The 18,144-nt window shown below is 59.5% G+C and overlaps 1 protein-coding gene across 4 annotated transcripts; it reads right to left on the bottom strand.

Moving 5' to 3' along the window:
• Window positions 1-1,192: 1,192 nt before the first annotated feature.
• GTF3C5 (general transcription factor IIIC subunit 5) lies at window positions 1,193-17,352 on the bottom strand. 4 transcript variants are annotated; one of them, XM_020910952.2, is made up of 12 exons: window positions 16,898-17,352; window positions 13,072-13,291; window positions 11,679-11,877; window positions 7,798-7,993; window positions 6,912-7,016; window positions 5,547-5,661; window positions 5,279-5,338; window positions 5,026-5,106; window positions 4,735-4,856; window positions 3,637-3,719; window positions 2,541-2,683; window positions 1,193-1,743 (listed from the first exon to the last, which is right to left on the bottom strand). In XM_020910952.2, exons 1-12 carry the CDS (start codon window positions 17,051-17,053, stop codon window positions 1,583-1,585), a joined length of 1,641 nt encoding a protein of 546 aa, XP_020766611.2. In that variant the 5' UTR covers window positions 17,054-17,352; the 3' UTR covers window positions 1,193-1,582. The 4 variants fall into 4 exon arrangements, with proteins under 4 accessions (XP_020766611.2, XP_020766612.2, XP_020766613.2 ...); XM_020910953.2 differs by having other exon boundaries at window positions 4,735-4,832; window positions 16,898-17,351; XM_020910954.2 differs by lacking the exon at window positions 5,279-5,338.
• Between the last annotated feature and the right edge of the window lie 792 nt (window positions 17,353-18,144).

The following is an 18,144-nucleotide window of genomic DNA, read 5'->3' as shown; positions in this document are numbered from 1 at the left end:
GTTTTTAAAACAAAAGCCTTGATGTGTTAGAAACATACACTGAAGTACCGGATTTCCTTAAAACAGTTCCAGCAAAACACAATTACGAAATAGAACAGAAACACGGACAGGGATTTCCCTGGTGGTCCAGTGGCTGATTCCATGCTCCCGATGCAGGGAGCCCAGGGTTCAACCCCTGGTCAGAAAGCCAGACCCCGCATGCCACCACTAAATATCCTGCATGCTGCAACCGAAAGAAGCCACGTGCCACAAAAAAGACACGGCACAGCTAAACTAATTAGCAAGTACGGGGTTTTTTAAATCAGGAGTAGATGCAACAGGTTTGGTAGAAGGTAAATGGGACTTTTTATACAATATGCAGTATTTTCGTGTATATTTGCTCTTTTCCATAAACAATACGCTTCTTTAAAGGGGGTGGTGGTGGTGGTGCAGGCGTGTATGCTTCTAAGCTGAGAATCGCTGAATGCTTGTCGAGGACCTGGCAAGGCCACTCAGGCTGGCACACGGTAGGCAGGCTCTGGGAACCGTGGTGCTGAGCTGCAGAGGCAGGGTGCTTGCCTGCCTCAGGCATGCCTTTCTCAGCTCTGCACAGGAACTGAGGCAGTTTCCGGGTGGGAAGCCAGAACCCAGACCCTCTCCACTGAGGTCTGAGCTTAGCAGCATGGCTCAGGAGAGGTGGGACGAGTCCCAGCTGAGACCCGCCAGCTGGGACCGGCGGCCTGAGGGAAAGCCTTGCAGAGGTGAGGCATGGGGCACGGCCCGGCCTGCCCTTCGGAACAGCTGCTTCTGGCCTTCTGGCTGAGGCGGGCTGACGGGCTCCCCTCTGGCTGGGGCAGCGTGTGGGGTGTGCGCCCCAGGAGTGTAGGTTCGGCCCCACCCAGGGACCTGCTTGCCCTCTGGTTTCTCACCAGGCAGTGTTGAGACGACGGTGTCGTCCCCAGGAACCCCTCTGCAACACGTCCTTGTGGAACATGAAGGGGTGAGCACGTGGCTGGAGCACCCTCCGAGGCGGCTCTCGCCTGGCCCACCCGCCGAGGGGCGCCTGGCCTGTTGTTCTCAGCCATCCCAGGATCACCAGCATCGGGTCACTGACGAGCAACTGAAGGGACAAATGATGTCCGGCTGGAGCCCAAGCCCCGAGGCCAGAGAAAACCCTTCTCGGGTTCTGACACCCGAACAGAGACACCCAGACTCCTTGGGGAAACGTCTTTAATGAGGGCAGTTCCAGCTGGGCCTGCCCTTTGCCAGGTCACCCCAACGGATGGGGTCTAAACCTAAGGACAGTCTTCGCCACCGTGATCTGGACCAGGGTCCCTGCCCCACCCTCACCTCCAGTCTGAGCTGCAGCCGGGCCGGCCCCTCCCCAGCCGCACCGTCCCCACCTCAGGTCCCGCTGGCTTCAGCCAGGGCCAGGGCTGGGCGCCGGGCTGGTGAGGCCGGGCGCAGGTACTCGGGGCCAGGGGCAGCGCACCCCGCTGCCCTCCTCGGACGGGCCGCCTAGGGCCGTGCTGGCTGCTGCAGGCGGCGCTGGGGTCCCTGCCGCGTGCCGGCCCTCAGCGGGCCTGGGCGGGGCCCGGCCGCGTCACACGTAGTCCAGGATCTCCGTCTCCATCTCGTTCTCGCTCCCGTCGGACGGCTTGAACTCCTCCTCCTCCTCCTCCTCGTCCTCCTCCTCGTCTTCCCCGGACTCGCCGGTCAGCTGCTCCTTCCCACTGTCCGCTTTGGTCGGGCTGGAGAAGAGGGCTAGGCCCAGAGAGCAGGCCAGGTGTGTCCCGATGCTGGCCCCGGGCGGCCCCCACACTGGCCGTCCCTGGTCTCAGCCCCGGGGGCCTGTCTACAAATTCAGGGGCTGGGGCTCCAGCTCTGAAGCTGTTCCGGGAAGTACGGTGGCTGGTGGGCCCGGACTCGATTAACCAGCACCTCAGAGCAACACGGATGCCCAGGGCCTTAGGAACCTTCCCGGAGCAGCCCCAGGCAGCTCGGGAGTCCAGGGGACCCCGCAGGAGTGGGCCCAGGCTGGCTTTCCTCGACTGGACGCTCAGAGGGGCTGGCGTCCTGGGGGAGGCTGAGCGCCCCGGCTCCTGTCAGCTCTGTGGGGGTCGGTGGCCTGGGACGCCCCCACCCCGAGCCTGGAAGGAGCCCCAGAGAGGGTCCTTTCCCTTACTCTCCCCCAGCTCCATCAGAGCCGTGGGCCAGCACAGGGCTCGCTCCCTCCCCACGCCCAGGGGAGGGCGGGCAGCACACAGCGACACGGCCCCCGCCCCCAGGAGAGACAGGAGCGACCTGCCCACATGTGGCTGCAGGACACAGGGTGATGTCCAGGCGTGAAGTGGCGGCCCCGAGGGCAGCCCCAGCCCCAGTCTTCTGGGCCCGGTTCCTGCCTGGACCCCCACGGCTGAGCGCCTCAGGGGGCTGCCAGGGGTGGGGTGGGGTGCTGGCTCCTGGCTCCCACCGGGTAAGGTTTCCTGGGGAGCAGGTCCTTGAGGGATGCCTGCTCCAGCCCCGGGGAGGCCCACGCACACGGGGCGAGTGGCTCTCACCAGGCCTCTTGGAGCGGATGGTCTGCCGGATCATGAGGGACATGGTATCCCTCAGCTCGTCCGTGGTCTTGGGGAGGCACCAGCCATCGCGCTCGGTGCACGAGCTCTCCGCCCCGTCGTTGCGGTGAATGATTCTCTGCAGCCTGGGTGTCGGGGACAAGGGTCGGGGGGCGTCTCTGCTCAAAGGTTGGGGGGCGTCTCTGCTCAAAGGTGGGGGGGGTCTCTGCTCAAAGGTGGGGGGGGGGTCTCTGCTCAAAGGTCGGGGGGCGTCTCTGCTCAAAGGTCGGGGGGCGTCTCTGCTCAAAGGTCGGGGGGCGTCTCTGCTCAAAGGTGGGAGGGGTCTCTGCTCAAAGGTCGGGGGGCGTCTCTGCTCAAAGGTCGGGGGGCGTCTTTGCTCAAAGGTGGGGGGGTCTCTGCTCAAAGGCTGGGGGGGGATCTCTGCTCAAAGGTCAGAGGGCGTCTCTGCTCAAAGGTGAGAGGGGTCTCTGCTCAAAGGTCCAGAGTGTGGGTCTCTGTTCAAAGTTCTGGGTGGGGGTGGGAGGGTCTCTGATCACAGGTGCCAGTAAGCGGTTTCGACAGAGCTGGCGTTGTGCTCAAAAAAACAGCACTCAGCGCTGTCCCGTGGACAAGCGTGGTCACAAAGGGTACCCTTGAAAGCCGCTCTGGACTCCAACCTGGGGTAAGCTGCCCCTCCAGCCCAGCACCCCTCCCCCAGCTTTCTAAACATCACTGCGAACAGCTGGGTTAAACGAGTCTGGGGTTCTGTCAGCTCTGGGGACTGGGAATCATGTCAGGAACCCCCGTGCGGGCCACACAGGAGGAAGACAAAGACCCCAGTCCAGTGCCACGCTCTGTGCCTGGGATGGCTGGCTGCTAGGGGCAGGGTGGCCCATGGGGCCCCCAGAAAGCCGCTGCTGTGTGCCACGTGAGCCCGGCCAGAGGAGAGCCGGCAGCACTCGCTCCCCAGGGCTTGCCATCCCGAGGGGTCATGGCGGACGTGAAAGGGAAGAAAGGCAGGACACCCTTTGGTCCCTGAGGTTTTCTGCTCTGCGCCCGAGCCCCCTGGTCCCCGCCTCGGTGCCCCGCAGGTACGTACTCCTCCACGTTCAGGTCACAGAACTGGTAGAACATCTGTCGGTACGGCGGCAAGGCCCCCTCCTGGAAGATGTAGACCGAGTCCTGGAAAGGAGGCCCGAGACGAGCCGGGAGGTCAGGGGAGCGTCCCGGGGGAGGGCGGCGCTGGAGACCCCACAGTGGGCGGCTCCCCGGGCCCTCTCCCAGGGCAGCGGCCTGTGCCGGCCCCGAGAACTGGCAGCCTTGGCTCTCCTCTCTGGATTCAGGTGGGCGGACGGGCCAGAGGCCGGGAGGACATGAGCTGTGACCCCCCAGCACGGACGGGGTGGAAGCAGCCAGGACCCCAGGACCCTCGAGCCGCCCCCAGGACCACCAGGCTCGTCTGGTGGGGAGGCCCCACTAGGGCTGGGCTCTGCCTCGGCGCTTCTCTGAAGGGAGGCCTCCTCACTTCTCCTAACTGGTCATCTTAGGAAGAGCTGCAGACCAGTTCCAGAGGTGGGGACTGCGGCCTAAAATGAGGCCCCCGAAGGCGAATGGCTGCTCGGGTGAGGATGCGGCCTCCCTCCCTGAGCAGAGAGACGGACGCTGCGGCAGATAGCTGGCCCCAGCCCTCTGTGGCTGGGGACTCCTCCCCAGGCCTGGAGCAGCTCACATCAGGCCTTGGGACGTCACTGCGCCTGCTGGGTGGCTGTGCTAAGGAGGCCCGAGCCTGGGAGGGCGGCCCTCGTCCAGCCCACGGCTGGGTGCAGGTGGTCTGCTGTGGCTCTGGGCTCACAGCCCTCCGTCTCTCCCTTCCCGGGGGGTCACAGGGGCCTCAGGGCCCGATTCAGAGGGCAGTGCATGCAGCTGCTGGTGTCTGAGGACCCTCCCTGAGACGGATGTGCCCCGGTGGTCAACACCCCCGCCCCCGGGGACTCGCATCCTGAGTTGTGTTTGGAGGCTGTGCTGGGAGGTGGGAGTTGGGTGAAGGGACCGGAAGGACCGGGCAGCCTCCGTCAGAGCCTCCCCGCGTCACAGGCGAGGCTCAGCGTGGGCAGCAGAGCCTGGCCTGCCCAGGGGAGGGGCCGGCGCGCCACCCAGCCCTCACTCTCGCCCAGGCAGGCAGGCTGCCGACACCCACCTTGAGCTTGTACTTGTTGGGACTCGACTTCTGTGCACTGGCCGACCCTGAGGGGCCCAGGCCTTGCTTCAGGTCATGCATGGTGACGAGCTGGCTGGCTGCGAGGGGACCACGGCAGGGGTCTGGAATACAGGGGGGTATTTCTCCCGCCCCCCGACCGCCCCCTCCCACTCTGGGGCGCGCTGGCCAGCAGGGCCCTAGAGTGAACTTTTGGGAGGCCCCTGCCCCTCCCGCAGTCTGGATGCCCCTCTTTCCCGGCGCCTGCTCTGCAAGGGAGCCCGAGGCCCTTACTGGTCTTTTTGACGGTGATGGGGAGGCTGTAGTTGTAGGTGCTGCGCTTGGCCTTGACGGGCATGTCGCTGGGGGCGTAACCTGCCGGAGAGGGCGGGCGCGTCAGGCTAGGGGGTGCAGAGCCCCTGACAGCGCGGCCCGCACCACAGGTGCACCGGGGCTCCCAGGGCGGCTCCTGAGAGAGGCACAGCGGCCCCCAAGCTGGAGAGACAGGAGCCGCCGTGTCTCGGTGCTTTGTGTGCGGGGGACTCACCGCAGGCGGGGGACGGACACTGACCGGACGCCTGGCCTGCACGGCAGGAGCCGCAAGTAACTGTGGAAGAACAGAAGGACCACTAGTGGCACCACGGGGCCAGGACGGGAGCTCGGGGCCGTGGGCCTGCGCTAGCCCGCCTCCAACAAGCCTGCCGAGGGCGGAAGGCGCTTCTCTCCGTGCGGACCTATTCTCATCACCCAAGAGAACGCTGCAAACGCAAAGCTAGGAAGGGAAAAGGAAAGCAAAGGTTTTAGTGACTGTTTACCGTATTTCATTCCACATCGGATTCGGAAGTCAAGCACTTGATAAATCTTGGCCTCTGGGCGTTTTCGGGGGTCAAATCCAAATCGAATCCACAGGCTTCTCCAGGGGCCTGTTATCTGGAGACAAAAAGGGTGGGGTGTGAGGTGAGGTCCGGCCGATCCCGGCCCCCCGAGATGCAGGCCCGGGGGCCGCCCAGGGGGGGCTCTGCTGCCCTTGCCCCCCAGGCGCGCACGTGTGGCTCTGTCACCTGGGGTGGGTCACTCGACCCGCCAAACCTCGGTCTTCCTGTCAGAGGGCATTTCTGGGAGGATTAAAGGAGTGTTAAAGCTGAAGCTCCAATACTTTGGTTACCTGATGAGAAAAGCCGACTCACTGGAAAAGACCCTGATGCTGGGAAAGACTGAGGGCAGGAGAAGGAGAAGACAGAGGGTGAGATGGTTGGATGGCATCACCAACTCAGGAACATGAGTTTGAGCAAACTCATGAAGGAGATGAAGGACAGGGAAGCCTGGCACGCTGCGGTCTGTGGGGCTGCACCAGTTGGACACGCCTGAGCGACTGGACAGCAACAACACAGGAGACGGAGGCCCTGGCACCCTTGGCACAGTGCCTGGCACAAAGGAAGAGCTTGAGAACCGTCACAACTATGCTGACGGAGGGAGGCTCTGGCCCACAGAGCTCTGATGGTCCTCTGTCCAGAGAGCCGAGGCTGAGAGGCAGCTTCGTGAGGCTGGGTCTAGGCCGAGGAAGGACGAGCCCGTCTGGTGCCACCCACCCCCGCGCCCCCCACCCCACCTGCCATCACAGTCACATTGCTTGTCTGCCCCTCCAGGGCCCCACGTTCAACCCCTGGCCGGCAGGAGCGCCTCCTCGTAGCCCCTTGGGGAATCTCGACAACGACACCCCCATCTCTGTGCCCTCTTGGACTCAGTCCAAGGTACATCTGCTGTGCAGTGAAGGCCACTCGACCTGGGAGAAACGGTGAATGCAGGCAGCACTGTGGCCAGGGGCCCTGGGAGCTCTGCCACATGCTGGCTGCGGGACGCTGGCACGTCAAGCCCCCAGGCCAAGCCAACCATCCTCACCAGAGCAACACCCCTGCTGCCGCGCCTGCAGAGAAGAAAGGAGGCTGTGCGCACAGCACCCCAGCCCCTGGTCCTGGAAAGCTCTCAGCTCAAGGCCATTAAAAAACACACAATCCCTTTACTTGCAAGTTACGTGATCAGTCTTGAATCCCACAGTCACCCCAATGTGGCCGACGTGTGACCGGGGAGGGCCTCTGCAGGGGCGGTAACGAGCCGCCCAGTGCATGCCAGGATCAAGACGACCCTGGCAGGAACCCAGGAGGCGGCGGGCGGACCCTTACCATGTAATAGGCCACGAAGGGCAACAAGATCTTGAGCTTGTCAGGGTGGACGCTGATGTTGGCCTTGAGGGCGTTGCGTGACCAGATGGGACGGATGTCAAACAGCTGGAGGGTCAAAGCCGAGGCTGAGAGGAGGATAGGCAGCTTGCCCACCGGCCCCAGGGCCCCCACAGGGTCTGGCCCCAGAGGGGCAGCTGGCAGGGAGCCACCTCCAAGAGCCGCTGTGCGCTGGCTGGTCCCTCCCTCAGGAGTGGCCTGTGCACCCAGCTGGTGTCCAGGGCAGCTGGGCCAGGGTGTCCTGGAAGGACCACGCGGGGCACCGTCCCTGTCCTTTTGCAGCTCAAAGGGTAACGGGAGGCAGAGGACCAAAGGTGCCCGAGCAGGGCCGTGAGGGGGACAGGCCAGGGCAGGAGTGGCCCCGAGCCACAAGGAGGCTGGGCTGCATGCAGAGGACGGGGGGGCGCTCAGAGAGTGGCCCGACGTCCCCTGACCCAGTGACTTGGGCCAGGTGGAAGGCTGCCTCCTCCTGGGGCCGCCCAGCCAGCCGACTCTAATGCGGAGGAAGGGCCAGGCCTGGCACGCAGCAGGTGCCCCAGCTGATGTGCCCGGGCCAATGACTGGAGGAAGGAAGTTTCTGGAACCCCGGAGCTCCAGGTTGCAGTCACGCCTGGACCACGCTGACCCCCAGAGGACCTCGGAGGAGGCTGAAGAACACTTTCAGCCTTGGGAAGGCAGGGTATACACGGGCAGAGCTTTAGATGTGGCATCTGGAGGTAACAGTTCCGGCGAGTTAATGAGCAAGTCTGAGACCAGCATGGGGCCCCGTGGGTAAACGGGGCAGCCGAGGGGGCCTCAGGTAAACGGGCAGTCTGGGGGACGGGCGCACCTTCCTCAGCTCCTCCTCCACTCTGTGGTCCACGGGGTTGGTGCAGACCTTCTTCCACGTCTGGACCGCGGCCTCCATCGGCCGCTCGGGCACCTCGTCACCCTCAAAGTTGACAAAGATGGCGTTGTGGGGGCGCCGGGCCCTGCTCAGGCCAATCAGGTTCTCGCCCGAGATGGCGGGATTGTTGTAGCCTTCCCTAGGGGCAGAGAGAGGGGTGAGGGCAGGAGCACCAGGCGTGGGCCTGGCTGGACACTGGTGGCCCACGTCTGAGTGCTTCCATTGGAACCTGGGCGAGAGAAGGACCTCAGTGCCAGCCAGGGGAGAAGAGGCAGCAAGTCTGAGAGCTTAGGGAGGCTCTGAAGCTGGGCCTCAAGTCCCAGAGGCTGGTGATCTCACACCCGCATCGAGTTGTCACGGCACCGTCCAGCCAGCGAGAAGCTGGGAGCAGCCCAGCGTCCGTCAGGCAGGGAGCGGGGAGTCAGCGGAGGTGTGGCCACACAGGAACCACAGATCCTCTGTCGGCTGGGCTTACTGACGTCACAGCTTGCTCATCTAACCCTCGAAACAGTCCTTCCATCTTCCCATAACGAAGGACCCAACTTCCACAAGTCCCTGAGGCCATGGGGGTTGGAGACCTGCTTGGGCCAGGGCTCAAGGAGACAGAGCTGGGATTCCAGCCCAGGGAGGCTGGGCAGGGAGATGCAGGGGTGGGTGGCAGTGGCACCGACTGCTGTCCGGCCGCCTGCGATGGAGCCTGAGTCCCTGACTTGGAAGCATCTCAACGATACTGCAGTGAAGGGAGGACGGATACTGCCGAACGGTCTTGTCACAGAGCACAGAGGCTAACAGGACTCTCCTTCCACTGCGGGGACACAGGTTCCCTCTCTGCTCAGGAACTAAGATCCCGCAAACCACGTGGTATGGCCAAGAGTAAAAACAAGTGTTTAAAAAGGACTCTGCTTCTACAGCAGAAAACAATACAATATTGTAAGGCAGTTATCCTTCAACTGGAAACAAACAAATTAAAAAAGAAAAAAGCACTCTGTCACCAGTGACTGTGCTGGGCCTGCCTTTATGAGCACGGAACACACAGGGCCAACACCTCCCAGGAAGCTCCGAGCGCCTGCCTCTGTGGTGGAGGTCGGAGCGCATGGCCTCGCTAAAGCAGAGGAGCAGCCCCAGGGACCCCCAGATGTCCCCCGTCGTCTCCCACAACTGCCATCACATGGCCACTTCCACACCACCCAGACCCCACCCCAACCCACTGAGTCGTTCTGAAGTGCTTTTTAAAGCATCCTGGATGTCACACAGGGGATTATTCCCTTTTAAATCTCTTTCCATTTCACCTTAGTTTTCCATGAGTACACATCATCTGCATATTTACAAAGAACAACAAAGTGACTTTTCACATCGGGAAATAGAATTACAAAGATGGGATCAAACCTGTGCCTTTTTCCAAAAGCGTGACTCCATCAGAAACCCCCCAAACGTTGTACAGTTTTCAAAGACACCTCCCTGAAGTCCCAGACACCTGAGCAGGAAAACCCCTGGCGGCCCCCCTGGGCCAGACAGCAACTGCAAGGAGAACCAGCCCCCCCCAGCCTGGCTGTCTCTGCTGGCTCCCCCCACCTCAACTGCCTCAAGGAGGAGGGACCCCGTCAGGAGTCCACAGGCCATCTAGGAAGGTGAACCTCCCTGGACCAGGGCAGGCCAGTGAGGCGGACGCCAGGCCTCCTCGGCCAGTCCTCGGCACCCAGGAAGGTCAGCAGAGCAGAAGAAGCGATAGCAGCCCTGGGAGAAAAGGCAGACTCTTTCCATGTGCCCGAAAATCGATAAAACACACAGGAGAAAAACAGGGCCCGTGGGTCCCGGGGCAGCTGGCTTTCCACCCCAGTCCCCCTTCCAGAGGCGGGGGGACGGCTGTCTGCTGGCCCCAGGGGACAGAGAAGTGACTAGAATGCCACCAGCCAGTGGGGTGGGATAAGGGACTCAACAGGCCTGAGAGACGGCAACCCTTGCCTGGCTCTCGAGTCACCTTGGAGACAACGGGGCAGCAGAGAGGCCTGGGCTGGGATGGCGCTGAGGACGCTGTTACGCTCGCTCGTTCTGCGGACGGTGCTGTGGCTACCTTAGTCCTTCCCGTCAGAGACGCATACCGACTTGTTTCTGGAGGACGCGCTGTGATGCCAGGGTGGCGGAGGAGGAGAGGAAGCCAGCAGCGGAAGGCTGCTAATGGCTGAAGCTGGTGATGTGGGTGGGGGGTCCAGACACCGCCCCTCTCCTTTTGGAACTCCACAGAATGCACTTTTTAAAGGAAGAGAACCATTCCTCTTTCTCTTCAGGGCAGAATCTAAGCTCCTCCGCGGGGTCTGCGGGACCCTCAGCCACCAGTCTCTCGGCTTCGGGGACAACACCCCTAGACCAGTCCTCTGCAGCAGCCAGCAGCAGCACCCGGGTCTGGCATGCCCTCCCTCCCCGGATCTTCACCTGCCCGCTGTTTCAGAGGTCACGGCCCCCAGGAGTCCTCCCTATGCCCCACTCACGGTCCACAACAGCCCACTCCCCACCTGTCCCCTTTAAGACACACGCCTGCCCACTGGCCCCCGCTGCCCACTCATTCACCCCACGTGGTCCGCCGCTCCCCAGCTGGGCCCCTACAGAGCCGCCTGTCGTGTTCCCTCCGAACCTGGCTCCATGGGGAGGCCTGGGCCCCGCCAGGCGGGCAGTGCTCGTTGCTGGAAATCCTTGATGAGGGAGAAGGTGCTCGTCTGCCTGCCCCTCCAGAGATGACTGCCTGGCCCCACCTTCCCGGTTCTCCCAGGCTTCTGTTCTCAAACTCAGTTTGTTTTTATGGCATGCAGTCTGCTCTGGCGCGGTTCTCGGGACACAAGCCACATCAGCCCACGGAGCCAGCTCTGGTCAAGGCAGCGTGGTCTTCCCTGGCACAGACAGGCCGTCATTTAATTAACTACATGGCCCCTATTCATGGACTGGTCGCCAGCCGCTTATCCGCTGTCTCACACTCTGCCGGCACTCACTGTTCTGAGTATTCCCAAGAGCTTCCGTCATGCAGCTCTCTAATGATGCAGAGACGCAGGGACTATTACTATTGCTATCAGGCGGCGAGGCGGGAGCAGGAGGTTGGGGCTCTTGTGGGATCACAGGCCCAGGACCTGAACACAGGCCCTGCCGGCCCGGGCTCTCCCACCACACCAGGTTCTCCCAGCTTCCTGCCCACAACCAGCCAGGAAACGCTCTCATCAGTGTATTATCTTCGAGCACCGAGGTGGGAATCACTATGGGATAAATTCCTACAGGAGGAACCACTTTGTCGACTGGAAAGAACATTTAACACCACAGCAGGGAAATTCCCTGGTGGTCCAGTGGTGAGAACTACGTGCTTCTACTACAGGGAACACGGGTTCTATCCCTGGTCAGGGAACTAAGATCCCCTAAGCCACGTGGTATGGCCAAACTTAAAATAAAACAAGACTGTAATAAATTCTGCCAGATCGCTCTCCAAAAAAGTCAACCCACCTCGTTCTTGGTGCTCCCGGGTAGGAGGAGTCTGTCTCTCCCTACTCTCAGGTACACACCTTTGGTGATGGGCCCTCCAGTCCTGGGGCGACACCTTGACTGACATTCCATGGTGTGGGGACAGCCCTAAGCAAGGCCTCTGGGTGAGACGCAGGGACCAGGGCAGGTTCCTGACTCCTTTGGTCACCAGCTGCTCTGCTGTTAGAGGCCCTGGGGCCATGGGACTGAGCAAAGCCGGCTGCCCTGGCCCCCGGGCCTGTGAGTGGCAGCGTCCAGCCCTCTGAGCACAGGGCCTTCGCCCTGAATCCCGATGCTGCACAGCAGCGGCCAAGGGAGGCACTCACCGGTGCTGCGTCTCTGGACGGTAGTAGTAGTCCACCGGCGTGTCCAGCCTGGAGAAGATGGGCGGGGGGATGTAGAGCGGCAGGTCCTGGTGGAAGAAGCTCTCCTTCTGGGGCTTGAGCATGAGCACCTTGTCGTACATGGACATCTGCCTGCCGTCCGCCTCCGTGTGCACCGCCAGGTACTGGAAGTCGGACATTCCTGGGGAGGGAGGCAGATGGATGGCGGATGCCCTTTAACACCGCCCAGGCCCTGGCAGCTGCCACACAAGGCCCACATCTGCTTGGGGGTGGTGAGGGGGGCTTGCAGGAGAGGTTGCCGGGGAAGAGTGGCAGGAACTGAAACCACCCCCACCTTGAATCGCTTCTGGGAGCTCGGCCCCGGGCGCTCCAAGTCACCTGGAGAGACGTTATTTGGGGGGTGGGGGCTGCATGACCCTGAGGATGGAGTCCAGGTCGGGAATGTGCGTGCCGCACCGTGCAGCGCTGAGACGCCGCACCTCTCACGAGCCCCAGGTGAGGCTGATGCTGCCGGTCCGGGACACACACTGAGCGGGAACTGCCGGCTCAGTTAGAGAGGAAAAACACATCATGGGGAGAGCCCCGTCCCGGGAAGGACAGCCCGCTCTGGTGAAGACACATTCCACCAGTGATGAACGCTCAAAACGCCCAACGTGCGGGGCTCCTGAGACCCGCGTGAGTCTCTGTACACTTTCTGTTCTTCGTTTTCAGTCTTTCGCTTCCTTCGGTTTCTATCTCAGAACTGCAGCTGCTGCTATAGACGCGCTCCAGACTTGTCAGTTATCTGCCAAGTGCTTCCCGTGCACACGAATCAGCTCTCTACACAGCATCATCTCCCGAATCCCCATGGGGGCCTAAGGGACTCAGAGCCCCCACTGTCAGACAAGCAGACCCAGGGAGGCTCAGGCAGGCATGACTCCCCTCCTTACTCCACACCGCACCCCTGTGAGGACCCTGCGGGAGACATCTAGTTGGCTAAGAGGTCAAAGGACATGAGGTCCTGAGGGGTTGAGGTGATCTGGGAAGGATTCAGATGGCAGACAAGACCAGCAGCAGTCGAGGGTCCCCAAATACGAGGGAGGGGATGGGGTTGAAAATTGGAGGCCTGTGGGCCTTTTCCTTTGGCCCCACAAAATGGTTTTAAACATGAGATTTCTCAGAGAACTCCAGTGGCCAAGAGCCCGGGGTCCATAGGGAGCTGCTGGCTGGAGTGAAGGCAGCCTGCCTCCTGGACGGGGCCCATGCTCTGCCCCCACCCTCACGCCTGGGCACAGCCTGGCCCCCTTCACGGGCGGATGATCCACGCAGCCCCCGCAGGCACGAGGGACACAGGCCCGGAAATAACCCAGGCAGGAAGAATGCATCTCGCAGTTACCTTGAAATTTGAAGACAGTGGAGATGACTCCAAGGCTCTCTATGTCGTACGTGACCCGGGGGCGAGCCTCAGGCCCCAGCGCCCCACTCTGTCGCCTGGTCTTCCGCTTGATCCGGAGCAGCAGGCTGTTGGTGCTGAAGCGGTTGGCACACACGGGGTGGCAGTAGGGGTCCTTCGGCCGGAAGTAAAGCTCCAGCCTCTTGGTGGCATCTGCGTAGATCTGCGGTGAAGCCAAAGGAGACGGTGACGTGGAGGCCGGCTGAGCGATCAGCTCCTCCCTCAGTGAAGGCCCGATGGGGACCCCGGAGGCTTCTTCTGTTTTGTGTTCTGGGCTCTTAGTTCCCAAAAGACTCATTTTCCAAACCCAAGGGTCTCAGCTTTTATCTGGTGGAGAACATGAGGACAGCCTCTTCCTTTCTAAAGCTTCCCTGGTGGCTCAGATGGTAAAGAGTCTGCCTGCAGTGTGCGAGACCAGGGTTCCTTCCTGAGTCGGGAAGACCCCCTAGAGCAGGGCATGGCTACCCAATCCAGTCATCTTGTCTGGAGCATCCCATGGACAGAGAAGTCTGCTGGGTTACAGTCCATGGGGTCACAAAGAGTTGGACACGACTGTGTGACTAACACCTTCTTTCTTCTAAAAGGTTGTAAAGCAGCAAAGTTGGAGACAATAACTGCCAGTTAAGCAAAGCCTGGTCAGTGCAGGGAACCGCCATTCTTCCGGCAGCACTTCGTGGAGCTGTTACCCCTGCGTCTGCCATGGAGAGTCTGGGTGGGAACCGCATGACTTGTCTAGGGTTAGGAACTACCCACCCCAAAAGGTCCAAGTATTCAGCCTCATTTACAAATGTTTCCAGGTCCAAAGGAGACGAAATCAGTAACAAGCACTTTGGCCCTGACTCGTGTGACTTCTCCTTTCCAGGCCTTGGTTCCTTCTCCTTAAAATGGTAATAGGAGTATCTACTCCTAAGATTCTTATGATGACTAAATGAACATATATGTAAGGTGCTTAGCCTGACACCTAAACCATGGTAAACACTCTACCTGTGTCATCCATACAGGAATGCCTGTCCCACATGGGCTAAGAGGGAACAGTAAGTGTCAGCTGTGTGCATGTGAAAGCACCAACAACGTCCCCTAGGCCAAGGTCACCTACCTGCTGGTGCCCAACACCCAGGACACAGCCTGGCCCTTAGCAGGTGTTCAGGAAGCGTCTAGGGAAAGGAGGTTAAAAAGAGCCCCTACCATCAGGGAATAGGTCTATTAGACTGCTGTGCCAGGAATGACCCTAGATGTGGGGCTGGCACAGAGTGGGTGCACAAGAAACAGGAATGGAATGAATGAGTGACCAGTCTCTTCCCCAAAGGGCTCACCCTGTACCTGGGTACAAACATCCCTGGGTTAGCAGGAGTATGGATCCTGTCAAAACCACAGTAAAGTCAGTAAGGGTAAAAGAACAAGATGTGACTGACTGGGCCTCTACGAGCCTCCTGTGCTAATGACACGTTCAGGCTTTTCAATATTCATAAAGGATGAGGAAGCAGAATTAAGAGTTCAGACTTCAGAGGGAGGCATGTATGTGTTTAAATTCCCACTGTACTATGTAGGGGCTTGTTTGACCCAAATTTTCTTCCTGTGTCTTTACCTAAAAAATGGGAATAATGGTACCTAACTCACAGAACTGCGTTTGAGTGTCTCCTGAGGAGGTCCGGGTCAGCAGTGGCCTGCCGCAGGGGCAGGGGCTCTGGGTGCAGCAGATCTGGGTGTGGCATAAGCCCTCTTGGAGGAGGTCGCCATTACCCCACCACAGAGCTGCCAGAACTTACACGGGTCTGGGAAACAGACTCTGGGAGGGCACAGACAGAAACTTGTGTGCACCAGGACCCAGGAGAAAAGAGCAGCGACCCCACAAGAGACTGACCCAGACTTGCCCAGGAGTGTCCAGGAGTCTCTGGCAGAGGCATGGGTCGGCGGTGGCCTGCTGCAGGGTCGGGGGCACTGAGTATAGCAGTGTGTGCACAGGACCTTTTGAAGAAAATTAAAGATATCAAGGGAACATTTCATGCAAAGACGGGCACAATAAAAGACATAAATGGTATGGACCTAACAGAAGCAGAAGATATTAAGAAGAGGTGGCAAGAATACACAGAAGAACTATACAAAAAAGATCTTCACGACCCAGATAATCACGATGGTGTGATCACTCACCTAGAGCCAGACATCCTGGAGTGGGAAGTCAAGTGGGCCTTAGGAAGCATCACTACGAACAAAGCTAGTGAAGGTGATGAAATTCCAGTTGAGCTATTTCAAATCCTAAAAGATGATGCTATAAAGTGCTGCACTCAATATGCCAGCAAATTTGACATATTTGCCAGCAAATATTTGCCAGCAAACTCAGCAGGGGCTACAGGACTGGAAAAGGTCAGTTTTCATTCCAATCCCTAAGAAAGGCAATGCCAAAGAATGCTCAAACTACTGCACAATTGCACTCATCTCACACACTAGTAAAGTAATGCTCAAAATTCTCCAAGCCAAGCTTCAACAGTACATGAACCATGAACTTCCAGATGTTCAAGCTGGTTTTAGAAAAGACAGAGGAACCAGAGATCAAATTGTCAACATCTGTTGGACTATCAAAAAAACAGGGGAGTTCCAGAAAAGCATCTACTTCTGCTTTATTGACTGCGCCAAAGCGTTGGGACTGTGTGGTTCACAAAGAGTCGGACACAACTGATCGACTGAACTGAACTCTGAGTTCATCACTAGATGGTTGTGAAGATTCAATCATGCATTCAAACAATATTTTGGAAGCAGGCACAATTAGGGATGTTCAGATTACAAGAGTGATCAAGAGAGACCAGAACCCACAAGAGCTGATCATCTCAGAACCAAGGGTCCAAGACAGACAATACAGACTCTAAAACACAACTTAAGATTGGAATTAGTGGGTGAACTGCTAGCAGCCACTTCAGTAAGGGCAATGAAGGAAGAACTCTCTGAAATAGAGACACTTCAAGACCTGGTGCATTTAAGTCATTGACATACAGCTTTGCACGAGGTAAAGAATTTATCCCAGCTCCACTGTTTCCTGGGGGAACTTGAACAAGCTGTTTTTCAGTTTTCCTGTAAAATCCGGACAACTACACTCCTTACCTGGCAGGGTTCTGATGCGATGCGAATGTAGGTAAAGAACCTAGAAATATAGCTGGTGCAGAATAAATTTGCAGGAGACTAGGGTTCGATCCCTGAGTTGGGAAGTTCTCTGGAGAAGGGAATGGCAATTCACTCCAGTATTCTTGCCTGGAGAATTCCATGGACAGAAGAGAAAGCTGGCGGGCTACAGTCCGTGGGGTCGCAAAGAGTCGGACATGACTGAGGGACTAACACACATACATTACTACTCTTTAACTCTAATAACATAATCCTTCCTCCCCTTCTCATGTAGGTCTGTTGTTGTGTCGCTTTGTCGGTCCGACTCTTTGCGACCCCCATGGACTGCAGCCGGCCGGGCTCCTCTGTCCATGGGACTTTCCAGGCAAGATCACTGGAGTGGGTTGCCATTTCCTTCTCCAGGATCTTCGAATGGCGCGTCTCCTGCACTGCAGGCGGATTCTTTGCCACTGGGCCACCAGGGAAGCCCCTGTTCCCTCAGATCCTAGAGGAAATCCGTCTACGCCCGGCAGCCCCAAAAGCAGACCCCCGCCCCTGGCCGCTCCAGAACCGACTGGAGCTCCGTTGCCAAGGCAACCTCAGATCCCTCCGGGGTGGTCTCGCCCCTCAGCCGCAGTCCCACGACTCGGCGCTCCCCTGGGGACTCCCCGCTCCTCACCCGGGAGACGCCTTCCTCGCCGCCCAGGGTCTGCAGCATCTTGGACACGTCGCGCACCACGCCCGGGTACTCCACACACACCATGCGCCTCTCGCGCCGCAGTTCCACTGGGATGGCGGCGCCCGGCCGAGCGTCTGCTGCCGCCGCCGCCGCCATCCCTGCCAGTCCAGTCAGGCCCACCGGGGGGCGGGGGGATGGAGGGGGAACGTCCCCTCCACACGCTCCTGGAAGCCTCGTCTCAATGGTTCCGCGAAGGAATTGTTCCGGGGTCCCCTCCCCGCTCGCTTGTAGTCTATATCCTTGAGTTCCGTGAGGCTCGAAGGCTTCGAGGAGGACCCGGCTGAGGCTCGGCGGCAAACGACCGCGCAGACCCCCACGTCTGTGTGTAAGATAATAAGCTGAAGCACCCGAGGGGCGGGGTAGAGGCCAATTTCATCAACCAACCCGCGAGGGACCCGGAGGACGTGTAAGATACGCCCAGAGAGACTTTAACCAATGAGAACCCGAGGGGCCAGCGGTCTTTTAGCCAATGAGGAGTCGAGAAGAAGCCGGGTTCCGGCCCCCTCCTTCCGGTTTCCTCTTCGCTAATAAACCAGTCGTAGGCGGGGCCCCGCCCCTTCCTCGAATTCCTCCCACTGACAGCTCTAGGGCGGGTTCGAGGCGGACTTCCGGGGTGTCGTCTTTGGCGGGCAGGTCCCAATAATGAATTGGTTTCCGGACGCTCACCTCAAGAGGTGTCTTGAGGGGCTGGGACCCCCCCACTCCCCACCCCTACCCCACTCCTGCTGGCCCTCCGAAGACAGAGGCCACGAGGAGTTCAGTCTGGAAATGGCGAGAGCGAGAGAATTGTGCTTTGAATTTTTTTTTTTTACCATTCTGCGCGCCTTTCAGGATCTCAGTGTTCAGGTGAAAGCCCGAAAGTCTAAGATCGCCACCGGATCGCCAGGGAACTCCCGGGAATTGCGCTTTGCGTGCTCGTCCGCCTGCATCCAGGGCAAACCTGGAAATGCCCCCCACTCACCCCCGGCTGGGGCAGAATGCAGGCGTCGGTCCTCTGTTTCTTAATCGTTATTTAACGCCTGTTGTGAAGCGTTAAGTGAGCAGCTGTGTGGAAGACCCCGAACCAAGGGCCACGGGCCATTCTAGAGAATTACGAGGACAGAAACTATAGGGAGAAAAGTGTGTGGTGGGGAGATGAAGGGTTAGAGGTAGACATAGGCCAGACAGATCCTGAAAAGGACGTACCT

This window comes from Odocoileus virginianus, chromosome 2 (genome assembly GCF_023699985.2).
Source record: "Odocoileus virginianus isolate 20LAN1187 ecotype Illinois chromosome 2, Ovbor_1.2, whole genome shotgun sequence".
Taxonomy (NCBI): Eukaryota; Metazoa; Chordata; class Mammalia; order Artiodactyla; family Cervidae; genus Odocoileus; species Odocoileus virginianus.
Note: the sequence above shows the minus strand (reverse complement) of the source record. Positions and strands in the feature narration are given on the sequence as shown.

Coding starts and splice junctions, on each gene's coding strand:
- GTF3C5 (XM_020910952.2), bottom strand. CDS start 17,053: ATGGCGGCGGCGGCGGCAGCAGACGCTCGGCCGGGCGCCGCCATCCCA. Junction 7,994..11,678: donor CGTCCAGAGACGCAGCACCG/GTGAGTGCCTCC, acceptor CTCTGCCCCTAG/GGAAGGCTACAACAATCCCG. Junction 7,017..7,797: donor TGGAGGAGGAGCTGAGGAAG/GTGCGCCCGTCC, acceptor TTGACCCTCCAG/CTGTTTGACATCCGTCCCAT.